General features: G+C 48.8%; 1 protein-coding gene across 4 annotated transcripts in view; it reads right to left on the bottom strand.

Annotated features, from left to right (window-relative positions):
• Positions 1–18359, bottom strand: part of LOC119396075 (relaxin receptor 1) — a 226969-nt gene that overhangs the window by 95538 nt on the left and 113072 nt on the right. For all 4 annotated transcript variants that reach the window (XM_037663154.2, XM_037663157.2, XM_037663156.2 and 1 more), the window contains 2 exons: positions 11673–11831; positions 9297–9380 (listed from right to left, as the gene is read on the bottom strand). In XM_037663154.2, coding sequence (XP_037519082.1) covers positions 9297–9380; positions 11673–11831 — 243 coding nt within the window. The remainder of the gene's footprint in view (positions 1–9296; positions 9381–11672; positions 11832–18359) is intronic.

Below are 18359 nucleotides of genomic sequence, written 5' to 3'. Positions count from 1 at the left end.
CTATTGCCCCCCTTCCCTCATCGCGGAGGCATTGCTGTCGACGATGTCCAACTAACCACACTCTTTATCGCTCTCGACACTCTACGCGTCTCGTCAGCAGCGACCAGCATTGTCCTTAGGTTATATCGCAGCAGAAGTTCCTGCACGGGATCAGCTACGACCAGCTACCATGACCGAAACACCCGTGGACTACGAACCAGGTTCGCCAGTGGCAGAATAGCCGGAGTATTCCGTTCCAGCTGCGCCAGCAGAAAATTAGCGTGTCGCCCTGCGCGCAAGTCCTCTTCTACTGTCGCCCAGGGTGCTTCCAGGAGTCTAGGTGCGCCGACTGACCCTACTACGGAGTCCACGCTTGCTGCGTTTCATGACATGCCTCCTGCCTTGTTCTTGACGGGGGACGCGAATCAGCAGCCATGTAACTGGAATTCAGGCATGCCCTTCGACCCGCCCAAGCGTCTTCCACCTCTGCCCGACGCGCTGACCGACAACGTACCGTACACATCCCTACTCGCATTGCGTGTAGCGCGGTTCTTCGCGCACGGCGTCCGTCGACTCGCATATACCTGCCAGCACGGCGGTCGCAATAAAACGCTGAAGTTGGCGTTGCGCCGACACCGACGTCACGCACGACCGACCCACTTCCAACGCTAGCGGCCAAGCTTCGGACACTGTTCTCTTCACGATTGCTCCCTCTCGACATCCATGTCAGCGCCGGGTACACATTGATGCTTGGTCGTCATCGTTCCGCTGTGGCGCATAGCACTATTTCGCCCACATTGCCCTCACCGACCCTTCGGCCCCCGCCCACAGCTGCACCTGCGGGCACCTTTGCCAGCCACACGCGCTCGTGCTACCCGGTGCGCTCTCAAACGACCCGAGCCATCATCGTGGAACCCGGTTGCGCACGGCCACAGCGCCTTGGCGCCTATTACTTCGTCCGCGGTATTCTCCCTGTGCCGACCACTGGAACAATCATAAAGACCTCGTGCCGTTTCATGATGACGACTTGGAATGCCTACGGACGCCTTTGTCTCGCGTAAAAAACCCTCTTGTATATACGCCCTCATAGTTTAGTCTTCATTTCGGGTTCATTTCTGCGGGGGAGCAGAAATCTGTAGCGTGAGCATCATTCCCTAGGTAGCATCATCATTAGTTTTCCCGCCACCGCGCCGCACCCCTCGCGCAAGCTCACGCCGAGAGCTCGAGGCGCGAGCGAGATAAAAATGATGGATAGATGGATGTAGACAGACAGACAGACAGACAGACAGACAGACAGACAGACAGACAGACAGACAGACAGACAGACAGACAGACAGACAGACAGACAGACAGACAGACAGACAGACAGACAGACAGACAGACAATGAACTTCAGTAAAGGGCCTCTCATCAGGCCACATAGCAAATTTTAGTTAGACGCTGGAAGTTGTGTGCCGAATGAAGACCAGTATGCCGCAAGAATTTTTCGAATCGGTTCATTACGAGCTGAGAAAAACTATTTGTTGCGGCGCGAAACCATGATGCGAGGAGGCGAGTTTCAAACCCTTGCGACTCGCCCCGTGTAGCCTTCGCAAGCCAAATCCCTTCCCTGCCCTCTTCACTTGACACAAACGCATGAACACGTCATGCGCATGCATGGTCACGTGCGCATGGCGTGCCCGAGCCAGCCCGAGCACGCGAGCGGCGTTGCACGACCGCTACCTTTTTTTTAGGGGCGAAGGACCTCTTAGTCTAACCTTGTCACGCGTCCGGCGTAAGGCGTAACCGGCCCATCACCACTCCTTTGCAAACTGCCCACTACTTCGTCTTTGCAAACATCCCACTACGACCCATCACCGATCCATCACATCACCGACCATGAAGCCGTTATAATGAAGGGGGAAGGGAGGCCACGTCTAGCTACCACTTACGATTAATAAAATTTCTTGTATAAATATATACAGTGTTTGTCACGTCTTTGATGATGTACTGGGCTATCGCTTTGATTACTGCTGGGCGAAACCACTGAAGATTTCACGGTGTAACCATGATTGCTTCAGGAGCTTCGCCCAAGCTCTTCATAATTCACCCGTGGATATGCTGTGAATTTTTTTTTTATGTAGCGGCCGTGGGCGTGTTGTCGGCTTTCTCTGTGGTGTACTGCCTGTTTCTGCGGGACGGGCATGAAAGTTTCGACATTTGTACCAGCACGAGAGTGGCTGTATCATGAGCCAGTGCAGCATTAACGTTTACTTGGACGCGGTAGAATAAATGAGTGCTCGAACGCGCCAGAACATCACTTTCGTTTCCAGGGCTGGCGTCTGCTAGATGCACTAACCGCGGGGACACGAACGCATGGCAAACAGAGGCGCATTAGCCCCGCATCACGCTGCAGTTCACGAAAAAAAAAAAAAAGACGCACACATTCCCTTTGTGTGTCTCATTATTTGTCTCAAGTTTTATTAATCTATTCAAGCAACAAATTACACAAACTACACATGTCGTGTCAAATAATTATCTCAGTGTCACGTGCTACTGTTGGAGACGTCAGAACACAGTCGTCTACGTAGAGGAGCGACGTCACAGCACTACCATCTACGTAGGGCCATTTTCTCATGTACGTCGTCCCCTCATTCTCTGGGCGCGCGCCCACGAGAGGAAGGGCAAGCAGCGTTCACCTTGAAATTTGACCCATTTCCGCGGCGCGTAGCGTTGCAAATTTAGGCAGACGTGATCGTGAACGCCTAAAGTATGCATTGCGCTCGTTAGCTCAAAATTGTCAAACCTGGTGAGGGGCCCTTTAAGATAGTCCTGAGGAGCACCACAGCCGTTCAGGGCGGCAGCGCCGTGGGCCGCTCCCACGCGGGGACTGGGAGGCGAAGGATGGAGACAGCTTATTTAAAACAATCTAAGTAAATGTGATTGGCTGGCGGTCTGGACTCGGCAGCCGCCGCCGCTCTGCTTTGGTAGTTTTCCTTGTAATAAAGTGGCGAGCGGCCGCCTTCACGTCGTCTCACGTCTCTCCTCGCTACACCTTAAATTTCTTTAACCCCCCTGTTTTTACGCGCTCATTGGCGTGTAATTTTGAACCCTGTGTGTTGCACGTTCGACTCTTGCAGGTTAGAAAGGGTAGCACTGTCTACAGTGAATTCCAGGATGGCCGCTTATGGCCCTTGTTACGTTGTACTGGTGTTCACGAAGCCTCTCATTCAAACAGCGGCCACTCTGGACCACGTACAAGGAAATTGTGTATCTTTCTGCTGACGAATCATGTTAGCCATTGGTATCACGCGCTCAAAGCTTTTTACATCGGAGTACATTTGTTATCATTTTTTCGTTTTCCTTCTTATCTTTCTTCTGTTGTCTGTTCTTGATTTCTTTCACGTTGGCTGATACGTGGATATGTATTTATTTACGTCGTTCGCCATAATAAACTTCAGTTTCCAGTCAGCGCTACGTGTGGTTGTTTGTGCCTTTTCTCTACTGGTCTTTGCGCTGTTTGCCCTATGATGTGAGTGTAAGCGCTGTCCTGTCCACTGTCATTGTCTGCGTATTCCGTGCGCTTTTCACTAATATTTATACACGAGCGTCTACCAACTAGCCCAGCACGCCCTATTGTTTCAATAGGAGTGACCTTACTGTAGTGGGTGAGCATTCCGACTAATGATTACGAGGAGTCTTTAGCGCGCTGTCTGTTTTTCTTTTTGTATCCTGTCTCTCTGTTCTTGGAGCTTTTGCAAAACCTCATATAAGTATATCAGAAGAGCCTATCGTTCGAGAATATTACAACAGAACATATCCACATGATTTTTTTTCCTCCCGCTGGCGCCTGATCCCTCGGTTGAGCCCCACCACCACGACCCTATACAGAACCAATCAATATTCCCCCTTTCTTTCGTTAAAGAAAGCCGCAATTCCTGAAGTCACAGAAGGGATGCCGCGGTCCTCAAGTCGGGTCTCACGTCCGCAAGAGAGACGCGCACTGCTAAGCTCAGACAGACAGAAAACGATCTTTATTGGATCCGGAGGAGCTACTGACAGGACCCCCTAATGGGAGGCCGTTGTAACCGCTGGCTGGAGGACAGGACGTGAACGGGGCATTGTAATATCAGAATTTCTCATTTCTTCTGTGAGCTCCGGTTCCACGGCGTTATCGTTCACGCCGATGTATACTCTAACATAAATATTGCCGCCTGTCAGGGCTCCCTCGAGGAGGGAACATGGGCGCGGCAGGGTTTGGAGGGGGGGGGGGGAGGAGGTTGAAGAAGCAGCTCTCGCCATCCCTACGTCCTCCCCATAGCCATAACAACAGTGCAGCATTGGTGTGCCGCACCAACTTGACCAGCAGAAGTTACTGACGTGAGTGCGCGCACACTCACTAACACACACACACACACACACACACACACACACACACACACACACACACACACACACACACACACACACACACACACACACACACACACACACACACACACACACACACGCGCGCGCGCGCGCGCGCGCGCGCACACATGCGCACGCACGCACACACAATGTAGAATCAGGAAGAGAAAGAGCTAGAATGATCGGTGGTACGGCAATCCAGTTCTTTCTCATCCCGACTCCTGATTCTACATTGGTAGACTTGATAGGTATACACGAAGCAAATGTGCATGCGTATTTTTGACACCACTAATTTCTATTCCCAAGGGCAGGCTTCCTGTCTTAGTCAATCCCCCAGGGTGAGTGCGAGCCAAAGATGTAGGTCATCATCATCACGTTTCCATGTTCTGATATTTTAAATAAACAGTTCTAACTAACAGTTGTGGCTCTTCGGTTTGTTCACAAACGACAATCAGCATTCGCAGACTGCCACACGGCGGCTGTCCACGCTTTATTTCGAAAATCAATACGTTCGACAAGCCGATAGAGTCACCTTTGCATTTAACTGTTACTATATAATATAGACACTTGGCAACAACAATGTTATTAGCCGCGCGACACGTGTGGACGCGCTTAAGAGCTTCGCAAATGTCGATATGATAAGACGATGACTCCGGACATTTATTGTGGAAGAGCACGCGATAAACAATAGCGGTGACACTTGCCTGTAAAGAACGTCGCCTTTATCTTTAACCTCAAAGGAGATCACGCATGCATTGACAACATAATGGTTATTCAGCAACCCTAAAATTTCAAAGTCCTTTGTTCCTTTGTTACAAACAAGATTCCTTCTGATTTGTTCTCATGCGCTGCGCTCCTATATATTCATGTCACATTTGAGAGTTTGCGTTATCGCGTACCCTTAACGCTGTTTAACCGGTTTAACTCTCGGGTCATGATAAAACCGCCGTATATTTACGAGCACTTCGCGGCGCTCTCGTTTGTATTCGGCGTTGTTTAAAGCGCCAACTAACGCTGAGTTTTTTTGGATCAGTGCAGCGCACCTTTACAGAAGAGTTCGCCAACAGAAAACGCGTGCATGAAATAGCTCTCAGATGGCCAACCATGCCCACTCTCTGCCCATGCTGTCAATTCAAGTTGTACTGCTGCTAAGAAGTTGAAGTCCCCGCTTTTTTTTTTTATTGCGTGAGCATTCCTTGGCTAGACCAGAGCTCTACTAGTAAACGCATGCGCGTGCGTACGTGTGCGTGAGGGTGGGGGAGGGGGTAGAGGTGAAGCTAAATGTAAGCGAGACAGCGTCGCTTGTAACATTCCACGACTGCCGTCACAGATCCAAAACACGATCTCTTTATTCTTCTTCTTTGTCTTCCCCCTGTTCCCACCAAATCGGTCCATCGTCGCATCGACCCGCTACACTCTCCCGGGTTTTGTTTCATCCCTCCGCTCCAAATAAGGGATGACGTTGGCAGTGGCTGCTATCTCCATCGCACCGTTTTCCGTCGTGTAGCCGATGGTCTTCAGCACTCCTTCTTTTATGGCCAATTTTACCACTTTAAACGACCCCATAAGTTTTATGTTCGGACCGCCGTAACCTTTCCGCACCAGAACTATATCACCTAGCGCTATTGCGGGAATATTTGTGTTATGACGTTTGTCAAAAGCTCTCTTCATCGCTTCCCTGTGCTTCTTTTGCTGTTCCACACCTTTCTTCGTTTGCTTCAGGTGAAGCTTCTCTGATATGCCATTGTATGGTTGTCCGCAGTTAAATAGGCAAGCTCCCCGAAGGCGGCGTATTGAGGGCTGCATGCAAGAGTGCTTGTATGCGATCTGTTGTGGTGGGACACAGCTGCTTGAAGGCAACACTTCCACCCTCCTGGGAATCCTGGGTACATGCTTATGTATTGTTTTACATCCCGGATGACACGCTCTGCTAGTCCGTTAGCTGATGAACGGTAAGGGGCTGTAAACTTCAGGGTAATGTTTCTTTCTTTCGCCCATCTTGCGAATGCCTGGCTCTTGAATGCGGGTCCATTATCGGATACAACACATTTAACTGCTTTAAACATGTCTCTGCTCAAGAGCAATATTACAGCAACAGCATTTTCTTTTCCTGGCTTGGCTGCTAGCATCCTTGAGCATTCATCAATGCACGCCAAAAAAGGATTGCGTTTTCTTCACTCCTTCGCTTTTTTTCTTCGGTTCGGCGAAATCAACACGCACAGTTTCGAATGGGATCTCTGAGTAAGGCGGTAAAATCATGCTGTCTGTCTTCTGCTTGTATTTCGCTTTGTTCATTTGACATTGTGGAGAAGAGCTAATGTAGTCGTTATTATATTTCTTCATGCCAGGCCACGTAAATCTTTTCCTCAGTTTGCTGTATGTTCGCCAGAAACCGTCATGCCCTCCTGACTCGGGACTGTCGTGATAAAGTCCGAGAAGTCTTGTTCTCAGAGTATCTGCTACGTAAAACATTCCGTCTGCATACATCAGCTCTTCTGTGCCTTCCCACATTGTAAGTGAGTTCACTCTCTCGTCGTTTTCGCAGTTACTGGCAATGGGAAGTCGAGAAAGGGTGTAGCGTCATCATCATCGCCATTTATCATCATCATCCTTTTTACCACTTACGCGCCGCGACTCTCGCGCAGCTCATGCTGAGAGCTCGAGGCGCGAGCAGAAGAACGTGCTCAAGCTCCTGGAGGCTGGACGCCGGCAGCCGCTGCCGCTCTGCTGATACTAGGGCCTGCTAATAAAGTAGCGAGAACGGCACGGCCACCTCGGCCGCCGAACGTCTCTCTCTCGCTACAATTGGTGACCCGGAGAACACGCCCTTCGCCGAGCGGCCCCTGCCATGCTTCCGCGACTCTGCCCTCCTGTTCCGCCGTTTCACCCGGCCTACCCACGAGCGTGGTTCTGGCAGCTCGACGCCTGCCTCGCGGTGAATGGTGTCACCGCGCAGCCACTCATGCACGAGATCCTGCTTGACGCCCTCCCGGCTGAGCTGCGTCATCTGTCCGCGGCGTCGTCATCCAGCCCGCAGCCGTACGACGACCTCTGCGCTGCGGTGCTGGCCCGCTACGGCGAGACGTACCGCCCGCTACCGGGGACCCGTGAGTTCCGGGTTTCCCCTCCGTCAACGCGAGCGGTACCACCCGGCCCGCGGCCCTCCCATGACCACGACCAACCTTTCCCGGCTACGACTTCTCCGACCTCACGTCCGGCCACCAGCGCATCGATTCCCGCGCCCGACCACCCGCCCGACGAGGTACAGGAAGTTCCTGCTGCCATCGGCCACTCCAATGAGAGGTCTGTTTTTTCGACAGCCTCGGCCCACAGTCCTTCAGACTTGCCGACCATCTGCACGTCTTCCCCGACCTCCACGGCCCACGACACTTCTGACACGTCAGGCTTCACGACGGCTACCTCGCCGCACGCCCTGGAGCCTGGCATAGACACGGACATCGTGTCTCCCGCTGTACGACCCCCAATTGCGGAGGCATCGCCAGTGATGTCCAACGAACCCGCCTTTTCGACCTCGACACTGTGCGCATCTTGCCAGCAGGAACTACCATCGTCCTCGAAGTCTTCCGCAGCTGAAGTTCGAGCACCGAACCATCAACGGCCGAACTTGCGAGACGCTGCTACGATGACCGAAGCGTCTGAAGACGACTTGCCTGGTTCGACACTGGCAGAGCAAGCCGCACATGTGACACCTGCCACGTCGGCCGGAATCCAACATCCTGACCTGCGCACGAGCCCTCGTGTGCCACCTGCCGAGGGTGCTTCAACGCGCACAAGTGCATCATCCGAGCCCGCAGCGACTACGCCTGCTCGGTGTCACCGCAGATTTGCTCCGGACACCGTGACACAGGATGCCGCCCACCCGACATGTGGCCACTGTGCAGGCGAGCGCTGCAGACCTCCTTCCCACGTCTACAGCTCCCGTACTTGCTGGTATTTCGTCTCGCGCCGCAGACAACGTGCGCGTAGTGTGCCCAACAGTCACCGGCATTGTTGTGGCCGGTGCAACGCCTCCCCCCATGCCCACCCGACTTTCTGGGATCGGTTCCGACATGCAGAGAATCGGGCGCTTTTGCTCCTGCCTACAGCGTCCATTCCTTGCGACCCCCGCCCGCTACGCAGCTCCCAGAGCCGCCCGCCAGAGACCCACTGGTCTCCGATGGTCATCTCACGTTGACAATCTGGACTGCCCACGGACCCTATCGTTTCGCGGCATGAACATTCTTGTATATACGCCCCATAGTTTTTCATTCCGGGCTCATTTCTGAGGGGGGGAGTGATCTGTAGCGTCATCATCATCGCCATTTATCATCATCATCCTTTTTACCACTTACGCGCCGCGACTCTCGCGCAGCTCATGCTGAGAGCTCGAGGCGCGAGCAGAAGAACGTGCTCAAGCTCCTGGAGGCTGGACGCCGGCAGCCGCTGCCGCTCTGCTGATACTAGGGCCTGCTAATAAAGTAGCGAGAACGGCACGGCCACCTCGGCCGCCGAACGTCTCTCTCTCGCTACAAGGGCATCAGCGTCTGACAAATTTTGCCCGCGTCGGTGTGTCACCTCAAAATCAAACTGTTGAATTTCACTTACCCATCGACCAACTCGGCCTTTAGGTTGAGAACCATTTAGCAAATAAATACGTGCCAGATGGTCAGTGAACAGCTTGAATTTCGTGCCTTCTAGGTACGATCGAAAATACCTATTTGCTAGCACAACAGCCAATGGCCCCTTTTCAGTCGTGCTGTAGTTTTGTTCTGCCTTCGTGAAAGTATAGGAGTAATATCCAACTACGTGTCTTTCTCTTTCGCTTCCACTTGTGACTCTTCGTTGGTACAGGCGGTATTTCGCGTCGCTCTCTCAGCGAACCTCCACGACCACACAACATGATGACGGAGTATTATGAAGCAGACTTACCGCATTTGCCAGACTTCTTCTCGCGGTCTTCGTCAGGCCGCTTCTGGAAATAGTCCTCGATGAACTTCTTCAGATTCTCGTCCCCTGTTGGGCAAGATATTGTACTTTTTTTACGAGCACGCCATATTTACCCCAGAGGGTATGCTTACGTTAAGGAGAGAGATATCTGAACGACAAAAGTTATAGTACGTTTATGCCGCGCATTTCCTACCGCGTAGGGGCCCTGGACTGAGGGCTCCACGTTCGCCGGGAGAATTTCTTTGCACCAATAAAGTTTTTCATTCATTCCTACCGCGTATCTCACCTCCCAGCAAATAGGGCGTATTAAAAGCGATATTTGCGGCAGGGTGCATCTGGCACGGTATGTGAAGACGAAAGCCTCATACGCCTCATCAAGCGCGAAAAGTGACCATCGGTGGAAAGTCAACACGAGTGATGCGAAAAAATTGTCATCAAGTGATGACGTCACCCTGTGACGTCGTGATGGCGCAACAAATCGCCAAGAACATGTGAAGTAATCATGACGTCACTATAACGTCGGTAAACGTGACGTCACATGACACGTCATCCCACGACGACATCACTTGGTCGAAGGTGGGCTGATCGTGGAGGCACTGCAAACACCGCGTGAGGTGCACAAAGCTTGCAACGCATCCGATCCCAGGGTTGCCACTGACTTTCGAGTAAATGTCGCCAAACGACGAGTAAAAAGTCGGCAAATGTCGCCATTTTTTTTTCACAAATTTCACCAAACGAGTCGCCATTCTAGATATATGCGGCATACCTGGTAATAAAAATTTCCGCTCACGTGTAGCCCTGTAGAATACAGTACCATCCAAGACCCTTAAATTATATTGACGTTCCTCAATGCCCGCTTCACCATGGGAGTGCATGGTGCTGATTCTCCGAATAGCCGCAAGATGTGCGTGGTGGCGCAAGGGTGAATTAATGAAACGCTCATGATATCCTTCCATCCCTGTCCGCTCGTTTCAAAGGTAAAAGTTTGGTAAACCTTGGGCAAAAACCTTGAAAGTGTGGTTTGTAGACAGCTTTACGCACCCTTATATGAATTAAAAGGATTAAAAGATTTATTCAAGGTAACACGACAGAATTCTTGCAGGAACCAATCCTTAGTGAGTCTTACACCTTTTTAAGTGTGAACTAATATGGTAAAGTACGCCACCGACCCTTTCCTATAGTCAATTATATCTACGTATTAATACAATGCGTTATTCATGAACAGGTAGACAATGTATATAGCAATTGTTTTCTTTGCACACGCTCACCGAGAACAGTGAAAAATGACTCAATAAATATTTTTTATTGCACAAATAGCCGCGTATCCGCCTCTCTTCGCTATTCCAAAACAGTCCTTACGAGCTAAATTTGGGGTGCTGCAACAGTGAATAGGTCGCCAAGCTATTCAGAACAGTTGGAGCTTTGGCGGAACAAATGGTCGGAACACGCGGCCACCCCGTCCCCGATACTTAAGCGCGCACAGACAAGGACAAAGGGAGGTGACGACAACACAAGCGCTTCCGTCGTCTAGCCCCTTCAGGAGCGAAACTTTAGAGAAGCTTAAAGCACCTAAAGCCATAAACTTACAGTCTAACACTGCGCCTCGCGGTTTGCGAAGCAGTCCGCTGACTTACATTTTGCTAGAATGTCGCTGGGGGACGTTCCATTACCTCCTGCATCTAGATGAATTGAGGAGATACACACGAGTTACGGGACGGACATACCGAACGACGCGTAATGTGCACATTCTACTCGTGGGTCTAAAACCAAGAAAAATATGGAGAACCTTGCCGCTCATTCGTTGGGAAAGCGCTGAGCTTAGGATGCATAACTCAGTGGAGACCCAAGCCGAAAATCGCCAAAAATTCGCCATGTCACCATTCATAATTTTTGATCGCCACGCGCCTCTCAAATTCGCCAATTTGGCGAAAAGTAGCCACCACTGGCAACCCTGTCCGATCCCGGAGGCAGTTCAAAACTACGTTAGGCGCATAAAGCTATCGAGGCGATGAATGCGATGGACTAACAAAAAGAGGAAGATGGCTGTCGCGTTCGAGTCGTCTTAGGCGAATATATATTGTCATGCGCGATTCTTTTTCTATTTGCCGTATTCTTTACTGTCACCACCACGCGACATTATAAGGGACCGTGTCTCGTTTTTGCTATGTTGTTCGTGTAACCCGCGAGTTGGAGTGTGCATCCATTAGTGATGCGCATAGCAAATAGGACTGGAAGGATAGAAGGGGGGCAAAATTACATGCGCCGGGTTTCAGAGTGCACTAGCCTGTCACCCCTTGTTCAGGCAAAACGGGCCTCGGTGCTCGCATACATTGGAGCAAACGATGCCTTTCCACTCACCGCATGCTTTTTCGTCGGATCCCTCCGGGCAATCCCGATGTCCGTCGCATATGAACTCGCGTCGCACGCAGTGCCTCTTCGCTTCGCTGCAAGGAAAGTGGCCCTCGGGACAGGAGTGCTTGGAGGGTGTACCAACTGTAGCAGCGGACGAGCACAGCACTGCAAAAGAGAAATTATCAATTCATTCATTCATTCATTCATTCATTCATTCATTCATTCATTCATTCATTCATTCAGCTCATTATTTCAGATAAAGATAAAAAGAAGTCCGAGACACAAAAAAAGAAATATGGCAGCTGCTCATTAGTGGTGCGAAGCCTGAATGAAGAGCCCAGCCGGGTAGTCTTCCTTGTTTCCCTTTAGTTTTTTACAGCGAAAGCTGTTATGAGATCATTTCACCGGCCGTTTTTGGCGCCGTAGTTGTCCTACGCCGCCGCCGCCGCCGGTGTCCGCAACCAGTATCGCTCGAAATAAGAAAAAAAACGATATAAGAAGAAAAATCCAGGATGGAACGAGGTTCGAACCTGGGCCCTCTGCGTGGGAGCCCAGTATTCAACCTCTGAGCCATGCCGGTGCTTGAAACTGCTTTGCAAAAAGGTCCTATACAGGCTTCACGTCGGGAAGGAACCACATGAGCATATGCAATATAGCGTGGCAGAAGAGTAAAATAATCACCAAGTGCCGCACAACGCGAATTCTGTAACCAGGCGTCATACAATGCGAATTGCGCAACGAGGAGGTTGTTGAATGCTTCCAACCCATTAGAAAGGGCTCTGCCATAATTCTTCATCGTCATCAGGCACGGCATCAACAAAGTGCGCATAATGCCTTACATGCGTTTAGCAGGTACCAATTAATGCTCTCCGTATAATGACGAAAAATGGCACAGTGCCTGCTGCCCTACTTCTCAAAAATTACAATGATTTATAGCGTAGTGGCTTCCTCGCAAGTGCACTTGTATTGGTTGCCAAGGAAGCCCATAAGCGCAGGATCCAGTTCCTCGTGGTGTCAGTAAAATTACAATGATTTATAGCGTAGTGGGTTCCTCGCAAGTGCACTTGTATTGGTTAGGGTTGCCAGAATGACGAAAAATTGCATTCGCTGCTTCCCTACTTCACAAAAATTATGATTTATAGAGTAGTGGGTTTCTGGCAAGTGCGCTTCTATTGGTTGCCTAGGAAGCTCATCAGACTCCCTTGATCCATTTCCTCAGGCTCTAATTAAGTTAATTCCTTCTCTCTCTCGCTCTCCGTTTCTCCGGTTAACGTATGTTATAAAGTGTGGTGGGACAGTTAAATAACGACCGGGCGTCACACAATATGAATTACGTAACTAGTGGGTCGTTTAAAGCTTCCAACCCATTACAAAGGGCTCAGCCATAATTCTTCATCGTCATCAACCACAGCAATAACAAAGTGCACATAATGCCTCACAGATGGTACCTCGCTTCTCCGCAGAATAACGAATAATGTCGTGGTGGGTGCTTCCCAACTTTCCAAAAATTATGATTTGTGGCGTAGTGGGTACGTTGATAATGTACTTGCATTAGTAGCCACAAGAGAGTTCATAACGGACTCTAGAAATGCCGCTCTTCCAGCTTTCGCTGTGACTGTGCTGCGCTTTCCGCGCAGGCCTGACGTTTTCTCTCTTTTTCTTTCTTTCTTCTGTTTCTTGTATCTCTTTCTTTGTATTTGTTTGTTTCTGTTTCTTTCTTTCTCTCTCTCTTTCTCTAGCTTAGCTGCTCCTCTCTCTGTCTTTCTTTGTTTCTCTTTATTTCTCTCTTTTTTTTTCTTTTTCTGTCTTGTGCTCAGTTTTTTTCTATCTCTTTCGCGTGTCTCTTTCTTTTTATGTTTTCCTCTTTCTTTCTATATCTTTCTCTGTGTTTCTATCTTATTATGTCTTTATTCCGTTTATTTCTCTCTCTTTTCATCTTTCTCTTTCGTTTTCTCTTTCTCTCTCTCTCTCTATTTTCTCTTTCTCTCTTTCCCTCTTTCATGTGTTTCACATGCCTCACTTCGCCGAGCAGAGTTCTTGTTTAACGCTCGCAACTACTGTACTCGGTAGTGCGGCTTGCCCAATTCCTGTGGCGCATACGAACCGAAGTTTTTTTTTTTTTTTTGCAACACCGCACAAACTACAGCGAGCTACAGGAGCTTCGCTGTTAAAATGAGAATGCGCTCTGCCTGACTGGACGGCAGCACCCGAATGTACTCACTCAGAGCATGCAGTGACAGAAACAAGAACATTATATACTGTCATCATACACAGAACTCTGTTTTACGCAAAGTATATAGTGGAACAACGTGCAGAATTTTAAAATCTCATAGGAAGACGTGTACAATTAAGAATAACAAAACCTAATGAACATGGTATGTATATATGTACAACCTAATGTTTGTTAGGGCGGGGCAGGTAAGGGCAGGGATTCAGTTTGCAGAAACCGCGCATACTTAATTAGCCTGATTTCACCTTTGCTTACACAAATACCCTGGCACAAAACAAAATGGAAAAATTCACCGGCAATTACGATACTGCCTTATGCGAATTCTGAGTGCAGCTTCGGGTTAGAGCAAGGCCAACTGTGTTTGAAGTTTTGGCTTTCCGCAAGGTATAGACTAAGCTATAAATTATAACTTTTGTGAAGTAGAACAGCACTCACTACGCCATTATTCGTCTTTCTGCGGATAAGCGGGGTGCCCGCTACACATCTATAAGGTATTATGTGCAGTTGTTGATGCTGCATGTGGCTGATGACGATGAAGAATTATGGCTGAGCACTTTGCAGTGAGTGGGAATCATTAAACCACACATTCATTGCGCAGTTAGCATTGTGTGATGACTGGTGGTTGTTTTACTCTTCTGCCACGCTATATAACATAGGTTAACGCTATTCCTTGTCCGACATGACGCTAGTATAGGGTCTTTTTGCAAAGAGTTTCAAGCACTGGAGTGGCTCTGTGGTAGAATACTCGACTGCCGCACACAAGGCCCGGGTTCAAATCTCATTCGGTCCTAGGTATTTTTTTTTCTCATTTTGTGTTTTCATCTCTATCGGTTATTTTTTTATGTCTATCAGTTACGCCACCGACGGCGACGGCGACGCCACTGAACGCAGGAACGGGCGCCTAAGAGCTGCGCACTAAAAAAAAAAAACTACGCCTACTGGACATCGAACTGTTCGTATATTGCAAATAGAGACGGCACCTTCGCGTATGTACAATTAACGCGAAAGATTCCCCAACAGCACCCGAGCGGCCTCCAATACGCTTAAACGCAGCACATTGCGTGAGCTTCCACGCACAGAAGGGGTGTAGTGCTGTGAAGCTAATTTTAAAGCACCAGTAATGAACTAGTATTAATGAGCACTAACACTTCTTTTCTTCGGTAATTAACACTTGTTTCCTTCAGTAATGAGCTCAGGCACATACGATCCTTGACTACGCACGTTCTGGCTTCTGTACTTGTGTAGCATTATCTGCTGAATTTCCCCGCTAATTGCGTCTGGTCGTGGCCTAAAAAAGTAAGCCCATTCTCGGACACAGCAAAGTACGGCCCGGAATGCGGCGCGGAGGTAATGCAGGCTTCTGATCCAAATTTAGCATGCGTTGATGCCTGAGTGGAGAAATACAGGGCCGAACCATGACAGAGATAAGGCTGTCCTCCCATACAACAATTCTGGGCCTACACGCTGCCCGGTATTGACCATTTGCTCAACGGAGAATTAAAATTACGCAGCTTAAGCCCACTGTTTGGGCGGTAGACAACGGCCGGCGTGTGGCGTACGGTAACGACGCATAATTATGTGCCATACCTTAGCACCCACAGATCCGTATTCTGCACTCGTAGAAAACGAGAGGCGAAAATTGTGTACGAGACGCACCAAAAAACGGGGAAGCGGGATGGGGGGTGGGTGGGGGGGGGGGGGGAAGAGACTTGACATGTAGGACGGATAACATAAAATGTGAAATACAGCACCACGTGACTATACACACATACACAAACTGGATTCCAAGTGAATGCAAGCGCGCCATGGGGGAAGCAGAGAGTCAGTTGCGCAGTTGCGACTAGGAAGTTTGCGGGGAAAGCTTCCACTTTATATTTTGTTACGTGTTATTATCTTGGTTCCATGATCAATTTGTTCAGCTGTCTGATAACCTCTGCATCCCGATTTATGAATCAGGAACGCAAGTACATTACTTTAGTTGCCCCTTTTTAAACATGTGTTTTCCAGTTATGCATGAATATGTTGCATATATTTTATCGCAAACGAAGTCACATTTTCCGTCAGGCTCAACACAGAATTTTTGTCTGCGTCCGCAGCACCATGTGTGCTTCCATCAAGCTGAAACAAGAATTCTTACGGAATTGAAACGGACATAGCCATCTGTTCTTATAACGCAGCTTGGCTTTAGTCGTGCGTCTTAAGGATCTCCCAAATTTTTTAAATCGGGAAGCGTAGGAGTGATTTCAGGAGTCGCGACTGAAGACCTTGCTGCGCTTTTCTACTACTAATGTATCTTCTTTTGCGAAAGCTTGTGTTAATGCGCGTAACGATTCCCCGGTGATTCTGTGCTGTCCCGGCGTTCGAAATAGCGCTGCGGCCCATCAACTTGCCGCCTAGTGCCAAACAGTAACGCGCACAGAAACAACAGTGATGCTCGTTGGGGTTCGGGAACGTCCAATTGAAAGTTTTCTCTCGATTTCATTCTTTATATTCTTGGCAATTGCACGGCTCCTCTGGAATGTTTATTCCTCGTCAGACGATATATCGATGAACTCGTGACCGTGGCTCACACCATCCTTTTCTTCACCATGAACTTCAAAGGTCGCATATTTCACCTCTCCTCCGAGTAGGTATCAATGACATTATCTCAGCGCTGTTATTCCTAGTATTGCGAACGTAGCTACATTGACAGCTTGGCTGCAAGATCGCTTCCCTGTCAAAGATCATTACTCGCATAGCGCGCTGCTCATAACGCAAGTTCATTTACTGCTTTCCCATCATTTAGTTCGATTACTTTTGTGTAACTTTCTGGTGAATGGCGATTTCTTCACCATCAATAACTTCACAACTTCACATGGCTTCGACTATTCCTTTTTCTTACGCAAATGAGGTATAATACGATGTTTCCGTTAAACCTCCATTTATTCGGAGTCCGCGAAAAGGTGAATTCTGTCTATTCCAAGTTCTTTAACATCACGGCTATAGGTGGCCAACCAAAGTTGATATCCTTCTTCCGTTCACAGGGCAGTTCCATACAAGCCATCTTTGTACGCACTCTACTGTATTCAATACGCAGGGAGAAGATGCAGGTCAGGATTTGCCCAGGATGTGGCCTTTCTGTGACAGACGCGAGTAATGAGGTACAGCTAACTTGCCGCTTCAGTGTCCTTTCACAAGGGAAACAAGCAGTGGTGGAGGCACATCCTCTGCCACGCGGTGCCTTGTAGGACTCCGGTCAACCTCCCTTACCAAGAAGTGTAGTCAGAATGTCCTTTCGGGAGTACCTTTTATTACAAAAAGTGTGAAATTGGTGTTTCCACGTAGTTACCAAAATGGATTATGTGTAAGAGTTTGGGTGAGGGCGGAGTGTATGAAAGCTAGCATAGCGGCTTTGGCTACGCTGTTAAAAGGCGCACTTATTTTACGCTTAACAAAGAAAAACGAACGAAAACAATTCAGTCACCACGCCGAGTTAGTGATCATTCACGCAATCACTTAATTTCATCCAGACGTTTGTAGTGATAGGGCTTTCTAGCATTTTTATCTACGTCCAGCTTTATCCACGTTCAGCATGCCTTAACGCCTAATGTTCGATGTGTATGTGTTTATCATATGCGTGCTGCAAGGTCTGTCCCATCTGTGAATCGAAGCAGTGTTTTCTGCTATCTTTTGCCGTGCACCCAGCAACCATAGCTACGCCATTGTTCGCTCATGCATTCACATATGGCAATCATTCGACGTACAGCGTTCGTTCTTGCAGGCTACGGCTACAGTGATTTTTATATTCGCTTCAAGAAACGACAGACAAGACAAAGAGCTTAATGAACTGCAGAACTCATTTTGTGCTAATTGAATGCACAGTAAGATGAGCTTAGACATGCTGGAAGGTAAGCTCCATATGGCTTGAGACTAAGGGTAGTAATTACATTGTGTTAGAACAATACACCATTGTTAATTGAAGATAGGTGACTTGCGACAGAAGACCACAGCGATCCGAAGGATAACCCAGCCCCTCCTGGTGCAAATGCGTGCACCATGCTGCTTTTACCATGTCCAGGAGCATATATTTCTTAGGTTCTCCTTTGTCGTGCTTCGAACATAATCGATCGCAGATTTTTTTTTTTTATAGGTCTAGCCAGACATTCGTTTGGAAAGAAGCACGCAAAAGGTATTGTCTCCGTATCATATTGATTCCAAGGATCACAATGCATTGTTATTACTCCACGTTCATGGAACGCTGACCGTTTCATTTCTTAAGAAAGCATGATGCGCCAAAAGCTACACAGACAAGGCCTATGACAGTCTAAGGAATATATAGCGCGCAGTGCTCTAGATGGGTTTCAACGAGAGTGTCTATCTTATTTCAGCCTCCCCAGTGAGATCTAAGCGATTCTGTACTACTTATGTATTGACGCTTCGCATTGTTGTCACTGTTGCCTGAGTTCTCATTCACGTTCTTGAAT

The sequence above is a fragment of the Rhipicephalus sanguineus genome, chromosome 6 (assembly GCF_013339695.2).
Source record: "Rhipicephalus sanguineus isolate Rsan-2018 chromosome 6, BIME_Rsan_1.4, whole genome shotgun sequence".
NCBI classification, from domain to species: domain Eukaryota; kingdom Metazoa; phylum Arthropoda; class Arachnida; order Ixodida; family Ixodidae; genus Rhipicephalus; species Rhipicephalus sanguineus.
Note: the sequence above shows the minus strand (reverse complement) of the source record. Positions and strands in the feature narration are given on the sequence as shown.